The sequence below is a fragment of the Diadema antillarum genome, unplaced genomic scaffold (genome assembly GCF_040938485.1).
Source record: "Diadema antillarum isolate AM-2024a unplaced genomic scaffold, OU_Dant_1.0 seq00000414_RagTag, whole genome shotgun sequence".
In the NCBI taxonomy this organism is placed as follows: domain Eukaryota; kingdom Metazoa; phylum Echinodermata; class Echinoidea; order Diadematoida; family Diadematidae; genus Diadema; species Diadema antillarum.
Genome location: NW_027271400.1, coordinates 449187 through 473149, shown reverse-complemented (window position 1 = coordinate 473149; position 23963 = coordinate 449187). Strand labels below are relative to the sequence as shown.

The window sequence follows — 23963 nt, the reverse complement described above, 5'->3', positions numbered from 1 at the left end:
ATATATAATTATATATAACGTCTCTTCTTTTTCTGTAACTGGTGCTTTGTTGTAAACTGAATATTTGTTGTTGTTTCAGTTTCAACCTGTTTATTACATCAATTTGTCACTTGAAAGTCAGAACAAATGTTACTCAGGCAGTGTACCAAATTTGTCACAACTGTTCGTGTCCCTTCAATGTCTGAGAATTGTTTAACTTGTTGCGACAACATCTGTAAAATGGCTCCTCTGCCTGTGATGTGAACTCATTTGAGAATAATTGCTTTCACTATTGGACAACTGTGAATAGTTTGACTACTTAAGACATATGATCAAGAAATGAATAAATCAGAACTCAAAAGGTAAAATGTATGTATATGCAATACATGAAACTCACACATAAACAAACAAACAAAAATGAATAAATAAAGATGAGAATACCAGGTGCTCTGTGTTGCCACTATCTATGTGTTTGTTCTGTACGTCTCTGAAATATTTCGACAAGATTAATTATCATGGCATCCTCTGAAGTGGTATTCCGTGGGGAAAACACACGCACAACACACGCACGCACGCACGCACGCTCGCACACACACACACACACACACACACACACACACACACACACTCACTCATTCTCATAACATACACTGTACTTCAACCGGGGACATGATAGTTTGCTGAAGGTACAGGTAAACTGGACATATTCCATTGTTTCTAGTCTGTTTGTTTTTCTGATAAATTGACTAATTGATGGTTAGAACCATCAAAAATCATATTTGAATTCAGTCTACACGTTCAAAAAAAAATTGTGTTTTATAGAGTAGTACATGTAGGTCCATACACAACAGTCGATATGAGTAAAAATATTGAATTTCCCCATTTGAAAAGTGAGAAGTTCTTTTCGCCTACATGTACATGCAGGTCTTAATATGCAAGATGGGCAGGTGTATTACATACCCCAAGGTATAAAGAGGGCTTTATTGGGTGTTTGTTTTTGTTTGTTTGTTGTTGTTTTTGGGTTTGTTTGTTTTTTCATTAGTTTTAAATATGAGTGGGAAATGTATCCACAGTTGCTGGAAATGAAAGACTACAATATCCCCAATTGAAGCTGTAACGAGAACACACAACTCACTCACACATAAAAAAAAAAGCAAACACAAAACTAAACAAGAATAGTGCCTCTTTATGGTTTGTGTCGACACTTCATAAGCATAGGGCATTGCTCGAAACATTTGAAAGCTACACTTTTCTTCCTACTGTTAAACTTTTGCCACCTACAAATTACTTGCCACATTTTAACAATTACATGTACAGTAGCTGTACAAAGCTGTGTGCCTATCACACTAGTGGTGCAGAATAAATTGCGAAGTAGAGAGATTTGGGAGCGATGTGAATAAGGCAAACGAAGAGAGAAAGAAAGGGAGATTTATTTTTTATTTTTTTTTTTGGGGGGGGGGTAGGGGCAGGGGCAGGGCAGGCACTCCAGATTCAGTTGTTTTGGGATTAAAGGTACACTGTAGTTAAAACTTTCTTGCAAGCCACCCCACCCCCATAGGTTCTAGAAAGAGCTCACGGTCTGAAAATTGCAAGCACAGTGGACTCCTGTTATAACGAAGTCCTCGGGGACCGGCAGTTTTCTTTCGTTATATCAAAATTTCGTTATAACCGAACAAATAAACAATAGAAATACATAGAGTAGATAATGTTGCGGCCAGAATTTTTACTTTGTTGTATTAAACCGGAATTTCGTTATAACCGTGTTCGTTAGAATGGGAGTGCACTGTACAGTGTAACCATGGAGCTGCACGAGTATAGTGTACACTGGTGTAACATCATACTTCTAAAAATATAGATCATATTCATGCTAGGGTTGGAATTCAGAAGGAGTGTTCTGGTTTCTGTTCGCAAGTCGCTTCTCAATAATGCGCCGTCTCAGACTTCAAGTCCGAGTGAAATTACCGGTAATCATGATCCGAAGAAAATGCATCGCAAAGGCACCCTTTCATTAGGATTTGAAAGATGCCATCATAAAACATATGAAAGTGTGAAAAGGTGGTCTATTCAAAGTTGAAAACATCGCACAGAGCAATGAATTTTGTCCGTCAACTTTTCCGAAGTTGTCCCATCAAGGTTCAACATTCAATTTGTACATGTATTTTTAGTTTGTATCTCACCTTGAGCATTACTGCCGATACTTTGACCTACTAGCATGATACTCGACAGGTTTTGAGAGCCAGTATCAATTTTGCCAACCCACAATGATCAAGGATCCATCAAAACTTTAATAAATAAAATGCAGCGGGTCACTTTCAAAAAGAGGGCCTTCATTATAGAATCTGTAATGGTCCATTCAACAGTGTTGAAAAATAAAACATTTTGCATTTGGACCACAGTTGACTCCACCATTGTAAATGGTACATGTATCTGTCTATAATGAGATGAGGACTCATTATATGGGACAGCTATGAAAGCAGGAAATTTTGTGAAGTCTTGCACGTATAGAGATTAGCTACAATGTACACTGTATTTGACTGTTCACACATATGTCCAATGAACATCCCCTGTAACCTGTGTCCCAAAATTAAGACTCAAATACTGTAGTTAAAGGCGCATGGTCCCAATGGGTACGGGGGCGCTGTCGATGATACTGCAGATCACCGTGAGCATTGATACGAAGATTACCGAAGTTGAGCTGTCATCAAGAGTAAAGCGCGTAAGTGTTGCTAGGTAACGTTGCCTTCGTTGTCTTTCTCTGCACGTCACGCAGTCTGTAGTAATGCCAAGGTGCGTGTTTATGTGCTTCTTAGTATGACATCACAAAAGAAGTTTGCTAAAGCTGTCATCCCCCTCAGCCGAATCATGAGCCAAACCATGGTTGGACCACTGACTGCAATAGATTGGACTTCTTCGGACTCGGGGAAATGGGTCAAAGCATAAGCGCTAAAGAGGAGTCGATAGCATCTAGGTCTCTACACGTAGGAAACTTGCCTGCACCGTGCGCCCGCGTACGCATTCGACTAAACCACCGGGACCGTTTGCCTTTAAATTATGTGTGTCTGATCAAATTGCTATGCAATCAAAGAAAAAAAAATTCACAAACACAAAATCATCCTTGGTACATTGTTCATATTCTAGTATGTGTGTTCATGGTTTTAATAACAGGGAATGAAAGAAGAAGGAAAAAAAACAAGATTAACTGAGTGAATGCAGCAATATCACTAGATGTGTAGAACATGTGTGAAAAAGCTTTTAATTTTTCAAGATCCGGTGCCATCATCGCTTGATGGGACGACTACTGCAGTTCTGTTGTTCTAAAACTGAAACTTCTACATGCTGGTTTGCCTGCCCGTTTGTTCTTATGAAGTCAATGTAAGTGTGGTGCAAGATTGCTCTTCAAAGGTTATGTACAACTATACCTACATATGAGCCACAGTGTAAATGCCCAGTGCGCCACATTATTCTGTGACTATAAAACAGGTACACTGTATGCTTTGGGAAAACATTTTCTTTCAAATCCATGTAACTCCTTCATGAATAGTTATGCTGAACATGCAATGAGCAATAATTTTATAGAAATCCCAAGTTTTGCAATGATATGCACTTGTACATGTAAATTTAATAAAAATGTATGGTTATTTTTCTTTCAAATGACCAGTAGCTACAATATACGGGTATATCATTGTACAGGCATGACTTTTGCACACAAGATGACAGAAATTGCAACTGATTGACAAATTGCCCTACATCTACATGTATGTAAATAAGCACTGAATTGATCAGTGTTTTAGTAGTAGCCATGATAAAAAATCATGGGCGTATGGCTACTACTAAAACACTGATCAATTCAGTGCTTATATACGTCGATTTAGGGTAATTTGTCAATCAGTTGCAATGAAAACATCTCGACGGAAGAATTTTATGAATTTGAAGATGACAGAAATGTAGAATTTACAAAAAAATCCAATAGGGAACACAACTTGGTATTCAATCACTACACAATGCAAGCTACATGTACATGTGATAGAAACAGAATCACGAGTGAAGCATTCATTGTACAGTAGTCAGTGGCATTAACAATTGGCAATTTATCGATCCGTTCGGGTGGGTTTGTACATTTGAGCAAAATATGCAAACTCGGCACACCGTCAAGCGTGCAAACTTGGCACACAACAGTTAAAGAACAAGAGAAACACACATATGGTTTTAGAATGTTGTTTCAATTTATTGGCATATCTATCTCCGAAAATCTTCGGCGACAATCTCAACAGTGTGCAATGCCAGCTCAGAATGTTTTGAGATTTATCTCATTACTTCATTCATTAATAATTTCAAGGATTTTCTCCTTTGTTTTTGTTTTTTTCTGTTTTGTTTTGTTTAATATTGAACATTTTTATGAGTATTCTCCCGCACAAAGCTTAATGTAAGTACTCTTCAGTAAACCATTTCCCGGGTTTCACATTTCAAATCAGTTTCTCCACACATATGATATGACATACCGGTATGAAGAATGAACGCTGCATTTGCTAGTTCTACGGGAAGTCCTTTGTCTTTTTGTTTTGGAGGAAACGTAGAAAAGCTACGACGATATTCTTATCGGTTTTCTTTTTTTTTTAATTGCGACAAGTCCAAACTCTATCTAGACAAAGACCCGTCTTCATGTAACAGTTAATCCAGTCAAACGATTACTGTCAGATTCAAGGAAAACAATACTCAGCTACATGTACACATTAACACTTCCTGTTACGTCTTCCAACACAAGAAGATGGTCATGAATGTGTTCACTACAAAGCCTCTACACCTTTTAAGAGTACAGGCAGCATTGCATTTTTTTTTCTCCAATATTTCTTTACATATAGACTTTCCGTGCATGTCTTTGAGATCTCATCGGAACATTTCTATTTTTAGCTTTCGAGAAATAACAAAACATAAAACCTAACAAAAAAAAGAAGAACAAGAAACAAACAAATCAAATTAACATTTGCCTGAATCTTTGTCTGGTTGCAATGTCGCATCAACCACAATTTGACGCCGACAAGAAATACAATCTGGTTAGTGATCCATTTCAACATTATCCTATGACCGCTATTCTCACAGGTTAGTGTGGAAATTGGCAAAGAAAGAAATATCTCTTTTTGTACATTTAATGATATGAATCTCACTCGCAACACTCGAGTCAGGAGACGCAATAATAATAACTTCATATCATAGAAAAATTAAATACACAAACAAAACATGATCTTTTTTTTCACTCACTCCTCCTGACAAACTTAATTTTCTACAAAAAAAGGACTGGACCATTTTGTAGCATTTAGCTATGAATATTTTCTTTCTTTTTTTTTTTAATTCTTTGTCTGAACAGCAGACAAAACATAACTGTAACACATTTTATAACACGAAATAGTACTTTTGAATTTTTGCCCCAAAATTTTGGTTGGAATTACTCTTTGCATAGATCAGACTTTTTTATTTTTGCTTCACTTTTTTTTTTCTCTGTTCAGTCTCATCAGTTTACAATCCAGCTGTAAAGCCCAGGGGAGTAATAACCATTTCTTTTGTTTTTTTACAAAAAAACACTTTTCGATTTTACTCTCCGAACAATGAAATAAATAAGACAAAGTTTTCAAAACATAGCAGAATGTATCCATTAGTACATTCTCACACAAAATGCTGATGAGACAAACCGTAATGGCCCAGTCGTTTTTACTACCAGCGGTAGGAGTTTTACGTCTTCAGCAAACAACTTGCATCACTACCACAAGTTTTTTTGTTTCCATGACAACATGCTGCAGTTACAAGATGAAATATATTGTACCTACTTTCAAAATCAAACAGAATTTCTGCTCATACTTTAAGAGTAGCCTTAACCTATTGACTGCTAATGCAAGACTTCTCAAAACATGGAAAAAAAGACATTGTGAAGAAAGGTATGAATATATGTGCTGTCACCGTGAATGTAGCAATGGAATAAATTACAGTGAACATTTACGACGAGAAAGTGGAATAAACTTCATACAACTGAAGAAAAAAAAAAGAAACGCCAGGTAAAATGGAACATGGCTTTACGACTCCAAGTTGGGGAAGGCAAAACGTGATTGTGGAGTTAGTCCTGGCTAATATGTGTGTTTAGACACCCAACCGCTGAACAACGTTGCATTCCACTTGCACTAATACACAGCAAGCTGCATGTTTTACACGATTCTCACCCTTCAGCACAGAATAAAAAGCATGTACAGTGAGAAATGAGAAAAAGTAATCAGGTCAACTAAATGAAGTACCATTTACACATGAATAACATCCCTGCTCATTTACAGACATCTGGAGAAAAAAAAAAAAGGAAAAAAAAATGACCGAACTACTGGGTAAAGTCAAGAGGTACAAAGGAGTACCATACTTATTTCATCTGATCTTTGCAAGAAAGGGTTACACCCTATTATAATAGAAATCAAAAACATAATATTTGCTGTGTGCCAAATTTACGGTTCATAATATCCTATGCCAGAGGCCAGAGGGCTGGTATACACAAGCTCTTTCGATGACTATGAACAAAACAAAAAACACAAGAACAGGGACCCAGTTGTGAATGAACTGTTGAACAATGCAGGGCACACATACATGCAACTTAAAGTTGTATTCAAACTTTTGGGGGTGGGGGGTGTAGGTAAATGGGCTACTGGAGCGATATTTTGATGATCTAATCCATTTTCCACACAGAATATAGATGCATATATAATGCATTATGTCTACATGAAATAATCCTGTCTTGGGAGCGAATGGTTAGTAGCATTTGCGTTTAGGTCAGATTCCATCGGTTTTTAATATCTCTTTGCAACTTTCGTTTATTACACATCATCATTAGCACACTGAAAAAACAAAAAAGAAATTAAAAAAAATCAAACCAAGGCACCTATTCATTCTCAAAGGCCTCAACAACTGTAAGAAATATTGGAATCCACAACATTGTGCAAATGATTCTGACCCATCATGAAATGCGGGTCCGAAATGTAAAAGCCCACTGATCAACGATAACCCCATCTGCATAATTTGGTGCAACTCCTTTGTACCCCTTGACGTTAAAAGGGCGCAGTTTCCGCACATACACTTGTAAGAGGGGGAACTGCATGATAACCATGGATCAAATGTCAGTACCTCTTTTCTCAGTTGAGTCGAAGCAGCAGGCTATTTTCCCCAAACCCGCTCGGAAAAAAAAAAATGCAATTACAATAAATAAATGAAATAAAACAGACATAGGGGTAGCTAGTGCCACAATGCTCCTTCACATGAACAATATCGCATGAAACAGGAAGATATATGTATTCACTTGTCATCATATTTTCTTTCTCTCTCTCTCTCTCTCTCTTTCTCCAATTACTTTCACTCGTTTGATATCCTCTCATGCTACATATTTTGCTCTCTCTCTCTCTCTCAGTTTGGTTTACAAGAACACCCTTTGAGCATCACTTCCATACTCATATACAAATAAGGAAAGCAAACCGAGCTCAAAATGCTCAATATCACACACATTGATTCTATCTCCCTCTCTCACTCTCTCTCTCTCTCTCCTTTTCTATCTTTTTCTTCCACTCTCTCACATCACTACCTCTCACATGTACTCTCTTTGTCAAATCATCTACGCCCAAACACACACAACTCAATATTTCTACATCCAATTACAATCAGTTTGCAGTCATTGTTGTTTAGCCAGTGTGGGGTTTTGTTTTGTTTCTGTTTTTGTTTTTGTTTTGCTTTGTAATACAGTGGTGGTTTTTCTTGATGACGATTTGAGGATTTGCTGCACTTTCTGTACTCATTCATTCATCAAAATCAGTCCTCCCCTTTCAGGGACATCAATTCGTTTTGACTCCCCCGACTTTGCATTACCATGGCAACAGCTACGGTATTCATTCTATCACCGCAATGCCAGATGAGAAAAGCTCAGAGAGCTAGCTGCCCTGTGAATGCACTGTGGAAAGTCTGGAGTTTCACATGACACAAAAATGTCGGCAATCAACGGCAAATATATAAATTGGGCAAAATGTTCGAGGATCTCTGATCAATATGCAGCGTATAGCGAGTAGTAAGATTTTCGCCATCTTGAACCAATTTTTTTTTTTCCACGAATAACTGGTGTCAGACACATATTGGGAATCACAAACTCACAAAAACACTGACAAACGTTTCCGTTGCACATTATCTCCTCATTTTATGAGTATTCTTTTAAACCTCAAAGTCATTCAAAACAGCAAGAACATGAAGGAAAAGAAAAAAAAGAGGTATCAATATTTCAATTTCTGAAGACTTAAACCTCGCACACCCATGTCACGGCAGAGGCAGAAAACATTATGAACGCTTTCCTCACAATTAACGGCTGCCGATGATCTATACACCCCATCGAGGCTGGAGAGCGCAGCAAATACGAGACCAGAAACGCCATCGAATGACAAAGGGAACTTCTTTAAATGATCTTTGACCCCCAGCGGGCTCAGACTGGTAGCAGCGAGAAAGAGAGGGTCAATGGAGTAGGACGAGTGAATTTCTCCACCACTGAAGAGGGAGCCGAAACAACTGGCAATGGTCCCACACAATCTGAGGCAACTCACCAGAGCATAGCGTAATGGGAAGAAAAGTCTACCCAGCTGGTAATGAAGTGCGACTCCAATGAGCACACCACTTATGTACTATCAAAATCTTTTTTTCTCTCTCTCTCTTTTGTTTTTGTCCAATAGCAGCAGGTCTGCGGGCATTCATCCCGCAGAAAATTAATGGCAGGAATTATGAAGTGTAATTTTTGTTGGGGTTTTTCTCACCACTGTGTTCTCATTTGAACATTTACACAATGCTCCTCTGCTGTTAAAGTGACAACAAATATGTCTCACCCCTAATTTCCCCATCTCCCAAATATGTCCGACACTAGAGATGCGCACAAAATTCTTAAATACACTGACAGTACACACACATCAATATCGCATTTGGCCTCGCGCCATACGACACAACTGGGCAATGACATCAGCAAAATGCATTTCCATCTTTACTTTTAAAAAGTAAACTTTGCAAAATCAATGAAATAGATTTGTTTTTCCCCTTTTGAATAAGACAGCTTTACAAGCAACTACACTCATTGAATTTTTTTTCTTGGCAAATGATCAAATCAGGCTATTGCATTTAAATGTACAAAAATAACAGACACGAACAGGATATCGACTACATTTTTTTTTCCGATACAAAAAATGAAATATGTAAAATGGTAGTCTCATGGAAGGCATGGAAAGTGAATAAAATATGTTTTGCTTTTATTTTTTTTTTATTCTACTCTTTTCTTCTGCAGCTCTCCGAAGAGTTTTGATAATTCTGCTCAAGGCCTTAAATACCTCCATAAATCCCTCCCTGACGCGAGATCTGGAGAAAAGGTGAGAAAGAAATAAACTGACGCTACATTTCCGCAAACCGGAGAGGAGACAGAAGAGTCTTCTGAGCAGATGACCCCTTCGCCTCAGTCTCCGTGAGCTCACTGCCAGCTCCTGAGAGATCACCCTGCAAAAGTACAGTACTGGTGTTCCAATGAAAATTTTGTGAATTTTGAAGTTGCTGGTTTTTTTTTTTTCTCCTTTGCTCTGTATTTTCTTGATTGATTTTTTTCTTGACATTTTTCGTTTCTGCTCAAGTAAATTTAACTTCGACATCAATCAAACAGGCATCATCACTACCAGGCATCTCACGCACTCTCGCCCCATCTCTCGCGATTTTTTTAAATGTTTTTTTGTTTTTGTTTCTTTGTACCCGGTCTCTGAAAGACTCGCAAGTCACGCACGCAGCACTCACTCGCTCACCGAATAATTTTTCATCTCGTCACATCCCCAGACATTCTCTCAGAAACTCGAAACTCGAAAGAAAACTCACACTCGCTACTCACAGGTACACCCCTACCCTACCGCTTGGGTGGTGTCAAAGGGATCTCGCACCCCCTCCAGAAGAAAGCGGGAGCCTCCCATGGGTCAAGGTCAAAAGTATGGATTGTTGTCAAGTGGCATCATTTTGTTTTTTTCTGTTTTGTTCGCTTTTTTTTTACCAGTCTCAATGTTACACAAATTTCCATGGTCGAGTGTTCTGATGCTGAAGTTGACGTCCCAAAGCAAGTCGGTTGGAGGTGGGTGATCTGGTTCTGTCATCGGATGAAGTGCGTGGTGGCGTTGTCATGGTTACAGATTCTTACCAGGCAAGCTGCCAATGAAAGCAAACAAAATCTCAACTTTACATCCTCTGCTCTCTACATCAAACAACACGCAAAATTTGAAAATGGCACGATGGACTTTTCTGATCTTGTTGTAGAAAAGGGTTTGACACAGAGAACACGTTTCACATCTACACTACGTAGGCATACAGAGTATGAAAATCTCAGAATTCAAAACTACGCGCAATTGTTCCGCTGCAATGAAAAATAAGTGGAACCCTTAAGGCTCTTATTCCGTTAATATTTTTTGTGTTTTTTTTTCTGAATTCGGTGAAATATTAAATGAAATTCAGTATGACATTCATTCTGAGGGCAGTAGGTGAACTGAGCCATCTTTCAATTGGAGTGCCCTGTAGGGTAAAAATTGCTGGGAAATCTGTAAACTGCTGATGTGCTTCACATCACTTTGAGACTGTAAATTGAATCGTCTCCGCTAAGCCCCCCTCCCCTCCCAACCACCTTCCCCCCCCCCCCCCCCCCCACAACAACAACAAAAATAATGCTTTGGTAAAATGTAGCAACATAAATGCATACATGTGTGTATCAATTTATCTATGATTATACCATACATGTAAAAGTTGTAGCTATCCTTTTTACCTATTGTTCTCATTGACTTTTGTCCCCAGTTTTCAACTTCTTGATCTCCTTGGTGGCCCAGGTGGCCAGGGTCTTTGTCTTCATGACCTTTGACCTCCGACCCTCCGTCAGCAGGTCCGCCACCGTTGGACGTTCGAGGAAGGGCAGCATTTCGACGCCAAAGGCTGTACAGAGGTCACTGGAGGGTGGGGATGGAAACGAGAGAGACAAAATAATAGCAATCTCAGCTTGGATGTCACACATGGCAACACAGCAAGCAATATTTACAGTTCAAACCAAAATATGAAATTATCATCTATATAGGACGTTGTAGCGGTGCATTCATTCTTACTGTTCAATATGAGAGCATATGTGACCCGCCACAACAAAAGAATCTGAAAGTCGCTAACGGCCGAGTTAAGATAATCAAGTTTGAAGTCAGATCATCAAAATCAGTCAAAACCGTCGAATTCTTTTTGTTGGCATAATGTTGTAGTCCAATGTTTCCTCTATCATCTGCCAAAATTTCGAAGCTAAATGATCAAAGGAAAGGCAAGAAATTATCGCTTTTCTTGGCCATGATTTTCCGACTTTCAACAGAAGAGAAATGTGTCTAAAGATTTGGATTTAGCGCCGCAGATAGACTCCGCCCCTAGCAACGAGGGAGTGATCTTGTTGGTCAGTGTGTGTCACCCTGGTTACTGACTGGTCGAGCGTAGACCACTGGGGCTAAGCTTGAATGAACATTGCATAGGTTGCTATGAGTGGAGCTTCTATTGCGCAGAGTTGAAAACTGTCTTGCCTCCCCTTGATCATGATTGTGTCAGAAAGAAAACTTTGAAGGTGGTTTTCTCGAAACGCTGATTTCCTGGACCACTTGACATGGTCTCATAAAATCATCAATACCTCCAAAACTGAATACTTTCATGAGTCGTGTTATATATGAAATGAAAGCGGAAGAGTAAGGAAATAAGGTAATGTCATTTTCAGAAAATTGACCTCCCTCAACTTTTGGATCCTGTTGTTACAGCGGGTCACATATTGAACGAAATAGGCAAATGTATTCCCCACAGGCTACCGTAGACTCACCCTATTAGTCCGGCGCAGGCTGCCACGTTGCTATCTGTGTGGTCCTCATCTGCTGCTAGCCGCTCAATGAAGCTGACCATGTGCGATACCTGAGGGAACACTAGCTTGACTTCATCTACAGAGGGAGACAAACAGATATCATTACACAGTGCGAGTTCACACAAGTCTGCAAAATAATATAATAAATATTCACGATATTCAATTGAAGGATATTGTACACTCATGACCTGTAACATGCTACAGTAGGCAATGTATCTGTTCTTACTACACAATACCACTGCTACTGCTATGTCAGGGAAGTCTTCAGCATTTTTTTTGGTTTTTTGGTTTTTGTTACTTTTTTGTCGTTTTTTTAACCTGTCTAATAAATACACCTTTGTGATCGAGATATGGAAAACTAGAATATCTCAGAGAATCTTTCCACACTTGTTATAGCCCCCATATAGTTTTTCCAAATTGAGTAATCAACGAAAACCCCAAAAACATAAATATTTCCAAAAAATAGGAGAGGTGTATGTACCTAATGCAAACAACCAAGATTAAGAGTATGCTGGTACAGTGAACCTTGTTATAACAAGATCAGGACCCCGTTTCATAAAACTTGTTAACAACAAGAAATTACAACAGTTGTTATAAGTTTTCATGCTTTTAGGCATTGACATTATTTCCCCACTTCTACATTTTTACTTCCTTGCCTGCTCTTCTCCATCCTGCCATACTCAATCTTACACATACAAATCTCATTTCCTGTTGTGCAATACTCTCACCTATCCCATTATTGAGGCTCAGGTCTGATGTGTATAAATATCACATACTGTTAAAGTGGATATTTTCGCGTGACTAATTTTTCACGCTTGGCCAGGTATAGAGTTTCAAGTGTTTTTAATTCCGCGGAATCACGACGCCAAGTACAGGAACGTATGGCAAGCAAAAATATTTGCGTGCTTTTATTTTCGCACTAGTTTCAGGTTGCGCGAAATGCGTGAAAATTTCAGCATCGCGAAAATTTCCACTTTTACAGTATTTTATTTTTATGTAGGCTTATATTATCAGTGTTATTTTAATTTCATTTATGAGTCCGATGTAAAGCAACCGTATCAGCCTTTGAGCTGCTGCATTGTTATCTTATATTTGCCCAATAAACAACATTGAATTGAATTGGAAAAAAAAAAAGTTATTGAAATCCTTGCATCTGATTGACTGAGAGCAAATTTGACATAGCAATGTGGCAGTTGTTAGTGATAACAAGTTTTATGATACAGGACCCAGATATAACAAAACCCTTTTATAACAAGGTAATTTTGCAGGACTCATGTAGTGGGAAACCCAACTTAAAGTAATTGTGATGGTTTTTAGCTCCTTGATATCACATTCCCCTACACTTCACTTACTGCTGGAGACGATTTTGTCGTCGCCTTTGAGTCCCTGGACGATGCCTGTGTACGCCTCAAGACACCCTTCTCGCAGCTCGTTCAGGTAGTCGATCATGTCGAAATCCGTCTGAAATGTGACCATGGACAATTACATGGGGTCAATTTGATTACTCTAGAATCAATTTTGGGGGTATCTTCTTAACAAACATCTTGGGCCTGGAAACTTTATGAAAATGCAAAGGAGTAAACTAAAATGAGCTTGTGAGTGTTACTGGCACTTTTTACCAATACCCATGATGCAATAGTACAGAATCAAACAGCTCTGGTTCCAAGGGTGCCTACTCTCAGTACTTCTGTACTGCTTCGCTGGAACTAAGGCAATATCATTCAATGCAAGTAGCAAGAGGTCACACAACAGAATCGGGGAAATGCTACCGCATCCCATGCAGTTCACTGGAATCCCCAAGACAGGCTTTCACACCAGTGGTGGAATATTGGGCAAGAATTAGTCACGCTTATGTGACCACAACATAGTAATAGTTGTATTTGGTATTCAAGTATTTTTCAAGTCACAAGCAACTGTGAAAAAGTATGAGTGGTATGCCTTAAAGAAACAGCAGCACGCTAATTGTGACCGTGCACCTCAAAACGAACATAAAGTCGCACACACTGATTTTGCGTGAGGACTGAAAATAAGTTAAATGGGTCAACGTAGCCGAACTTGACTTTTTCATATTTTCTGAAAGAGCGGGTCTTCTTTTACATTATGCTAAAATTTGGTATCATAAAATGGGCAGGAAAGTGTGTTTTTTTAGCAGTTTATCTCGAACATTTTTGGTAGAATAGTGTGATTAAGTGTGCCTTTAGAATCCCTTTTTCATTTCTGAAAAACCTTGTACAGACTCTTCATTTTCACTCTAATAACTTTTGAAAGGATAATGCTACTGCTTTGAAAGTTGGCATTAATCATGGACAGAATGTGTTAATGAGGCATGCTTAATTTCAGTTTAATCTAATAATCCCTTCATTGTTGTTACTCTGGTGGTTTACTTCCTGTTTTTTGTACCATTCATCGCACAGCCAGCACGGTTTGGTAAAGATTAAGCGCTTGAATAAACACTGTACTTCAGAGCCTCTTTTCTCAGTTCACACTTTTCCTGAGTTTGTGCCTTCTTTCCGATATTTAGATACAATTGTAGGTTAGGAGAATCCATTTGATTTGATTTATACATCATTTTAGAGCTTAAAATCTGCTCTTTCAGAATATGGTCTTAACTAAAAATTCATGTCTGGCGACTTTTTGTTTTGAGGTGCAGGGTCACAATTCTTCAGCTCTTACTGGCTGGGGGCAAATGCCTACAAACAATGAGGCACTTGTGTCTATTCCGACCCTCACCTTTTCAATCTCCGCCATAGAGGCGTGCTGCAGTGTGACGAGGACGACGTTGAGATAGTGTTGGAACTCGGGGCCGATGGCGAGGGCAATGTCACCGAACACGGACAGGATCTGGGGCTTGACTGTTCTGTGCACATTTTCGTTCTGGAAGATTCAATTCAATTTAATTCAGATCAATTCAATTCATCTTGATTACATAGAATCACATTACATTTTTTTTACAGAGGTGTGTGATTAGAGGTGGAAAATATGCAAAAACCTGGGGCTTGAAAATACAGATTTCCTTTGCAATACAATTTAAAATCGAGGTTTTAAAAGGTTTGAACCAGGGTCAGAAGTCAAGGTGTCATTACATTATCCAGGTGTGAGGTCCTCGTGAAAAATGCAAGGCCTCCTTATCACACACAATTGGGTTTGAAAGCCTGCTCACAGTGTGTGCTTCTAAGCGATACACTGTAAAAGGCAATGCCTATCTTCACTGAGGAACATACTGAGGTCTATGGAAGAAGGTTCCATGCAGCTGGTACTAGTCAATTTAAAAACAAATCAGCAAAAATGCAGTTGGAACAGTTTGAGAAGCATACACAATGCATAGGTTGATTCATTTATCTAATAATAGTAAGCGGCCAGTCTAACTTGCAAAAATTGCTGTATGAATCGAAGCTACAATCTGCTCTTAAAGAATTATCAGGGATCGTAATGATTGGGGCATACAATTTACTTCAATTTCCACTTCACAAGGTTGAGGGAAAATACCAAAAATATGAAGGGATGCAATTGAAAATACATTGCATTGGTGAATGCCTGAATGATTTCTACGAGGAGGATCACAATATGTCGGCAGTAAGGGAAGACCATTACCTGGATGTTTTCTATAAGGAGGGTCATGATCTGAGGGCAGTAGGGAAGGACCTCCTTGTTGAGGCCGCGGCAGATGTCACCAACAAGCCCAACGGCTGCAAGGCAGACCTGGTACTCCTGGTAGTTCTTCAGGCCAAGGTAAAGGTACGGCGTGAAGTGCTCCATGTACTGCATAAAGTCCATACCCAGAACTGGCAACATAGGGGTTAGGGTTGGGGGATGGCAATTCAACATTTGATTAGTAGAGCGATATGCATGAACATCACATCACAAAAGATTTAATGATGAATGTGGTACTGAAGACAGATATAAAGCAAACATGAAGACTTCACAGTAAATCTGGTTTGGTATTTGTCTTCTACAATGTACATGTACAATTTTGTAAATCACAAAGATTCAGAAAATTGAAGCTCAACCTCACTGTCTTTATGATGTCTTTTCCACTTTAAAATTCATTGTTTCTTTCATTTCAAGACTGTTTATCAGTCTACATGTCCATACAAAGAAGAAACCAAGAAAAAAGTGCTCAAAAACTTTGCAGTAGAATCTTCATCTGGTAATGTAAATGTATACTAAGTTTCATGAAAATATATGCAAGCATTTCAGAGATATAGGGGAAATACACAGTGATTTTAGCAGACGCATAAAAAGATACATAGCAAGAGGCCTGGGGATGACATGGTCAACGTGGATGACCCATGGTATCATGGTTTCCTCCACGAGGGCAGCGCTCACCTTCCACTAGTGTTCCCACGGCGAGGAGGGCGTCCTCTTGTACGCCTCCCGACTTTCCGCTCGTGTTGTCAAACATCCGCAGGAGCGCGTTCATCACGTCGTCCGAAATCCGCACCGCATCCTCCCGCTTCATTTTCCTAAGAACACTCTGCAAGAAAATAAAAAGGGGGGAGGGGTCAGGCAGCGTCAACAGATCGGCCAACAAGCCCGCCAATTCCTTTCAACTTTGGAGGAGGATAAAGAACTGGAACAGCTTTCCAGAGGAAGTAGTGGCTGCTCCAACCTTTGACATACAGTTGTACTGATCATATCAAGGGTCAGCAAATAACCAACCATCATTGGGCATTTTTTACAAGAAAAAAACCCCCCAAAGAATTCATAAAGTGTATTCAAACAGCAGCTTAGGTCAATGCTGGACAGGTCAAGCTTGGTCTACATCCCACGTGCCATGATAATCAACCTATCGATTGTGAGCATCTTCTGCAAGACAAGACAAGATGATGAAGAAAGTCACACCAAATGAGAAACATTCTATATAAATACAAGCATGCCAAGAGCTCACCTGTAACGTGGCACAGAGAAGACTCTGCAGGTCGTTGTACTGGGTTCTGTCTGATGCTGTCTGTACATGTGACTGGGAAGCAGAAAATGAATACATGTGAGAGCTGATCAAAGATAATTACAACTCAAACGAAGCCTAAACAGAAGCCTATATCAACAACAACAACCTGAATATGATTCAGAGAAGAACCACTACGCTCGGAATGAGCGAGGTGATCGAAGATAATCTAGTAAAGATGCTTGAAAATCAATCAAAATATGTTTTATTAGAGAAAAACATTAACACTCAGAATGAGCGAGCTGATAAAGAATAATAACTCAAATGACAATGCTTGAAAAAAAACAAAAACAAAATATGATTCACTGGAGAATGACTATGCTTGAAAAGAGCGAGCTGATCAAAGATAATCATAACTCAAGTGAAGCCTAGAAAAAAAATATATGATTGAGAGTGGCACAATTGTGTTTGGAATGAGCAACTCTCTATCGCAAGCTCCCTAAACTTGGTGAGAAATCCGACTCTCTGTTCACGTGGGGTGGAGGGGTATGAGGGCTACTACTACCACTACCACTACCACTACCACTACCACTACCACTACCACTACTACTACCACTACCACTACCACTACCACTACCACTACCACTACCACTACTACTACCACTACCACTACCACTACCCCTACCACTACTACTACCACTACCACTACCACTACTACTACCACTACCACTACTACTGAGGGCTAGAGAGATTAGAGAGGATAGAGGGGGTAGAAGGAGAAGCGAATAAGAGAGAGAGAGGGGGGGGGGGGGGAGAGGGAAAAACGGAGGGAGAGGGATCAGGTGAAGGAAAGAGGTCGGAGGCCTGGGAAGGGCGGAGGGGAGCAGGAGGGGAACTAGAAGAGTCACACATAAAAGAGGACTCCACTTGGGCGGGGCTTGTAGAGTTAGAGAGGGGTGCCGGGGGGTGGGGGGGGGGGGGCGACCGGAGGTCTCATTCTAGTATGTATTACTTGTTCTCTACTATTACATTTTCATGAACATCATGTTTTCGTGTGCTTTTCTCATTTTAAGAAAGGGCTAGTCAGAAATGAATAAATATAAAAGTTCAAAGTTCAAAGTTCATCATACCTCCATCTGCAAGATGAGCTGTATCCTCTGTAGGATGATGGACGTGGTTTCCTTGACGTGGTTGTAGCAGTCCGTGGCCGAGTTCTTGACCATCTCCATCAGTGCCTCGTATGCAGCACTGCGCAAGTTGGCCTGGTGGGCATCCGGCCTGCAGTAGAGAGAGACGGAATGGCAATAACCTTTAGTTCTGTAAAACACATCTGCACTTCTTCCAACACCTTTGTCAATATGTTGCATCATTCCTCTTAATGTTTAGAGCATTCCATCTTCCAGCCAAATTACGCTAAATCACTGGACATTACCAGCGTAAGTAATGACTAGAGATGTCTTTTCTTTGTTTGTTTTTTAACAGGGAAGAGTGCAGTGACCAATGACTAATAATAACCTTGATGTGAAAATTGTTGCAGTGTGGAAATTCCCACACATTTTGGCAAGGAGAAACTAGCGTGAGAATATAAAGATGTAACATTTCTTGTGCGTTAACACTACTCTATTTTGATTCCACGCAATTAGGGAGATGCAAAAAAACCATCTCCCTGCCGAGCACGAAAAGCTGCTTACACAGCACTTTTCACTTTTACAGTATTACACAGGAAGTCAGCACTCACCTGTCTGTGGTGTGTAGGAGTTTCTGGACGATGAGGTTGAAAGCGCTGGACAAAGGATAGGTATCAGGCTCTTTGTCGTTATCTGTGGCTGCCGACTCGTATGCATTCTCTGCCAGACTGGAAAACGCCTGCATGACAAAAAAGAAAGAAAACAAAATGTCAATACAGTTCTCTGCACGCCCCTTTCAGTGTTCAATCAAAATCATACAATGTTTTCCCCTATTTCTTTCATTCTATTTAGCTGCCTGTTTAGTAAATTTGAATCACAGTTGAGGGGCCACACACACACACAAGGCATTCAACCCAAATTCAAGGATCCGGATGTTTTAGGTGCTAATCATATGGAAAATTGCAACAACTCAGAAGAGCCAAAGGCCAAAATGATGATAAAACGCCAAGTCACGTCAATGTCAGTTTTGGCAAGCTCTTACAAGAGGCGGTGGATACGCTGCCTCTGAGACAAACGTGTTCTCACAGAGTTAATACAGTCAAGGTCCACACCCTGCCCCTAAATTCTTCTCCTTTTTCTTCTTTATACTGCTTGTGCCTGGTTGATACCATTTTGCTGACTACTGCTAGTCATCTGGGACAAGTCAGGAGGTGTCACTATAGTTCGCTTGTTTTCTTGCGTAGGTAGGTAGATGGACCACTCCAGCAGGTTAGCACCCTACACGTTGCAATGAATGAATGACTGTGATCTTTTACGTTTGTGAGTCGGGACTAATGCTTCGTTTACACAATGTTCCCAGCAGCCAAAGCAGCCCCATTTGCCCAGAATGTAGTGCCTTGAGGGTAGGTGCAGTGGGCATTCCTTACCCAGCAAACATTGGCCGCCACCCGTGGTTCCTCCGCCAGTCCGTCCATGAGAGCGATGAGGAGATTGTCAAAGTACGGCTGGCCCAGCACGGCCTGCGGCAGGAGCTCGCAGATGCGGCCGAGCGTCCAGGCGACCGTGTCCCGCACGACGACGCAGGTGTCGCGCAGCAAGTCGATGAGGATGGGGAAGGCCTCGACGACCAGCGGGTTGAGGAGGGTGTCGTCCGGTCCCTCCAAGATGGAACCTGGAGATGGGGATGAAGAAATCCAGGGGTTTGAAAACTTCTTACTGATTGGTTTTTAGCCTAGTCTACTTAACAACAACAAAAATAAAATAAAATAAAAAATAAGCCTTTAAACCTGTTGAGGACGGACTGATCTTGCTACAACACACATTTCTCATAGACCCCAGCCCAAGTATACTCCGAACTCATCCTTAATGGGTTAAATAATAGCTCTGAAACAGTGACGGAGAAGACTAATGTGCTTTTCAGCATATCATTGAAAAAAAAAAAGAAGAGAAAACTGAGAATCATCACTCAAAATGTTTAGTATTCCAACATAATTTTTCAATGCAAAGTGGAAAAATAAACAAAACAATTTGTTTACCCCTATGAGGGATAATTGGCATAAGCACAGCATTTTTGTCATTGCTCTCTGCACTGCTCCTTTATAATTCAAGGATGAATGAAAAAAGGTTACATCAACTCATATTCTTAGTCATCTTTCGTATTAAACTGCTAAGTGACAGTATAATAGCGTCAAGTATACAACACTGCATTTTGTTTCAAAGCTGAGACAAAAGATCAAATGTTTTGATGTTACTGTAATATTCATTCTAGATGAAATGGAGCATATTTCTACGCAAGTTTCTCCCCTTCTCCTGTCTGAACATAGAAAAAAAAAGAAAAAAAATCTAAAGAAGTAAACTTAATACCCTTTCACTCATTTCTGCTAAGTCCAAGCATAGCTATTCTCCCTGTGACTCTACTCTTTTGGCAGCAGTACATTAAAAGGTCTATGAACCACGAATGAGGCGATTTCACCTCTCTCTTGCCGATTACACAGCAATGAATGAATTGGACCAAACCTTACTCTCTCTTTTTCTTTTTAACAGTACGGACCGGCAACGGTACTCACCGAAGGCCATCACGGCCGCGTCCCTGTACTGCCAGTTGTCCGACCTGATATGCTGCGTAATGAAGGGGACGGCGTGGGAGACAATGTCGTTCTCGCAGCAGTTGGCGAGAAGCATGAGGCAAACGCCGGCAGCTTTGCACGGATTCCACTCGTCTTCGTCATCATTTTCGTCTTGCTGTACGGGGGAAACCGTGACGGAGTAGATATGTCAAAGAGAATCCATCAATGAGGATTGCAGGTCATTGATTATGACATCACATAGGATTGTCAAAACTCACACATCAAAGTCAGAGAGCTTTCAAAGAGCTACGTACTGTAAAAGTGGCTATCTTTGCACAAGTCATTTTTTCGCTCTCGGCTGGATGAGATGAATTTCACGTTTTTAATTCCGCAGAATCAAGACATGTATTAGTGGAACATATGATGTGCAAAACTATGTGTGTGTATTCATTTTTGTGCTGATTTCTGGTTGTGGGAAATGCGCAAAAATTTCCACACCACGAAAATTTTCACTTTTACAGTATCAGCAAGATATTGTGTCTTATACCCTATAGGTAAAGCCATAAAAATACCTAAAATGGGGGACTCTCTAAAGCTCTTGTTGGAACACATAGAGATATTCACTGTCCTAAGGAATTAGGATGATTTGGGACCTCTATATCACATCATGACAGAAATGTTTTGGGAATAAAGAAAAAAAATTACAAGGTATGTAAACTGATCTTTATGAAAGGGAAGCCTAAAGGCATAATAAGTAGGAAAGACAGCATCAATATCTTTCTGATGATGGAATTAACAAGTGAAAATTTCTCACTGAATCTGCAGTTCACTATCAACTACATGTACGTAGATTCAGTGTTTCATCCAATACTGAATGTGACAAGGATTTACAGGGACTAGTAGGAATAATGAGAAAGACTACAATAATGACAAGTCTGACTAATGCTGTAAATGCATGTCTGTACAATGTGACATTATGCAGGGCTGCACACTAACCCATTTTTTTTTTTACTGGACCGACCTTTTTGTCAGACCAGCAGGTACAAAGTTTTTCCAATTTTTACTGGTCCATTCCTGAACAAGTTACTGGTCCGACAGTGATTTTTACTGGTCAGGAACCATCGGACCAATGCGTGTGAGTTGTGTGTGTGTGAAATGTCAGAATGCCAGTGCAGTGAATTTACCTGCGATGTCAAGGTCATTACAAGAATCTGCACCAGGTACTCCAGTGCACCCTTGGCATAAAATCTACTTGTGTTTTCCGGCGGTCTCCCCATCTCTTCTGCCTGAAGATCGGATGACAGCAAAGGCGAAAAAGGTTGTAACAATATTACCTCATCTACCTCATCATCAAACATGAATAGAAATCATCAGTGAAAGAGCTTTTAAGTGATATCACATGAATTTAAATGGGCATACTCTATCTTTTCTGAAAAGCATTTCTGCACTTGACTGCAAAAGCTAATGATCTGCTATGCAAAAGCATTAAGTCCTCAGAAAAGATGGGACCTTTCTTTTATTAGGATAATAGTTGATTTACTTTTTTTTTTGAAATTTCAGCCACTTCAAAACCAATTTTCATCAAATAAACTTTAAATTCTTCTTAGAATTGTATGCTCTTCAATGTTTGTAGGTGGTTTTCTAATTAACTTGCAGAGTTAAATCTGATTCCACCATTTCAACCAAAACTATGCTATCAATGTAAAAGAGATGTAGACACAGAGAGATAGAGAGGGAGAGAGAGAGAGATATAGAGAAATAGAGAAATAGAGAAATAATAAGATACTGAGATAGACATAAGGATAAATAAAGAGATGGAAATACAGAGAAATAGAGGAATATATTGATGCAGAGATAGAGACGGAGAAAGAAATATATAGAAATAGAGAAATAATGTCATAGTGAGATAGACATGGAGATAAATAAAGAGATGGAGATACAGAGAGATAGAGAAATATATCGATAGAGAGAGACAAAGGGAGGACAAGAGATATTCTAGGGCCATCTCACCTCTGATGCTTCAATTGCTAGATCCATTTCTTCGTCGCAGACATTTGACCAGAACTCGATTCCCTGCAGCCGAACTTCATCGATTTCACTCTTCATTGCATCTATTGTGATCTAGAGTAAACAGAAAAAGAAACCACGATCAATTGACAACTAGCAAAACTGAGATGACTTACGCATACAAGTGTTTGTAGCTACAACTACTACTACAATTTAAGGATTACTTTTTACTATTACAACTATTACTATTCAAAATAGGAATTCTGGAGTTGTTTGAAACTGACTAAAAATTACCATTCCACATATATAAGTGCAGATTATTCATTGCTATAGGAGAAACCATGAATTCAAAAAAAATCATGGGTCAAAAAATAATTATCTGGGGCCGTATTCTGAGAGCTTATTAAGTGTCTGATTAGCACTTAATTACCGAATTGGTATTCTGAGAGCATGATTAAGTAGGAGGTATATTAACTACCATAGCAACAAGGGTTTTGGCGGGAAGGACCTACGCGTTTGCGCGTATCAATGCGCGTGCACCTCTGAGAGGACTTAATCACAGAGTTAATTGCGAATCGGTATTCTGAGGGTGTAATTAAGTATGAAAGTTAATGGAAAACTTAATGATGTCAAAGAGTGTCATTAACTACTCCGATATCACGCAATACATCGTGTTTTCTCTGCCACAACGATGCTTACCGTCTTCGGTAACCGAGGAGCGGTTGAATGTTGTTATCATGGTATCCGTAGAATTCAGAGAAAAAAAGAAATATAGCCGATCTTCGAGGAATTTTGTCATTTTATGTGAGCAAAGAGGTTGAGATCTTTGCGTGCGTAGGTGAGGGGTTGTAATCAAATACCGGAGTGTGCGCACAGCGCTCTTGGGTTGTAATTACAGGGGGCGTGGAGGAGCGCGCATTGAGGGCATATTTGCGCGTGTAATCATCATTTTGGCTTCTAACAACGCGTCTGATTGGATGGAATAACAATTAGATGGGAGGGACCTAAGATAATTACAGGGGACTTAATCATACCTTAATTACGTCCTCAGAATACCGATTTTGCCCATGATTAAGGGCCTATTAACTTCACGACTTAATCACGAAGTTAATTACAGACTTAATTACGACCTCAGAATACCACCCCTGTCAATCAGCTGGAACAAATATCACTACTATATCGCAATGTTACGATATACTTCATACTACTTCAACTAAAAGTGCGTCTTCTACTGCAGCTACTGCTACTACTACTACAAATACTACTACTACTACTACTACTACTACTACTACTACTACTACTACTACTACTACTACCACCACCACCACCACCACCACCACCACCACTACCACAACTACCACTACTACTTCTCCTAATACAACTACCAAGACTATTTCTTTTTTTATTGTCATTAATTGTCATCCATCCCACAATCATTACAAGCCTGTAATCACCACTATTACTAC

The 23963-nt window shown here is 39.7% G+C and overlaps 1 protein-coding gene across 1 annotated transcript in view; it reads right to left on the bottom strand.

Moving 5' to 3' along the window:
- Window positions 1-8689: 8689 nt before the first annotated feature.
- Window positions 8690-23963, bottom strand: part of LOC139732351 (importin subunit beta-1-like) — a 36502-nt gene continuing 21228 nt past the window's right edge. The window contains exons 8-21 of the mRNA XM_071643218.1: window positions 22501-22611; window positions 21675-21776; window positions 20491-20665; window positions 19351-19595; window positions 18535-18662; window positions 17927-18074; window positions 16800-16871; window positions 16238-16385; window positions 15503-15693; window positions 14642-14785; window positions 13264-13372; window positions 11873-11987; window positions 10805-10982; window positions 8690-10197 (exon numbers count right to left, since the gene is read on the bottom strand). Coding sequence (XP_071499319.1) covers window positions 10814-10982; window positions 11873-11987; window positions 13264-13372; window positions 14642-14785; window positions 15503-15693; window positions 16238-16385; window positions 16800-16871; window positions 17927-18074; window positions 18535-18662; window positions 19351-19595; window positions 20491-20665; window positions 21675-21776; window positions 22501-22611 — 1857 coding nt within the window. The 3' untranslated portion in view covers window positions 8690-10197; window positions 10805-10813. The remainder of the gene's footprint in view (window positions 10198-10804; window positions 10983-11872; window positions 11988-13263; window positions 13373-14641; window positions 14786-15502; window positions 15694-16237; window positions 16386-16799; window positions 16872-17926; window positions 18075-18534; window positions 18663-19350; window positions 19596-20490; window positions 20666-21674; window positions 21777-22500; window positions 22612-23963) is intronic.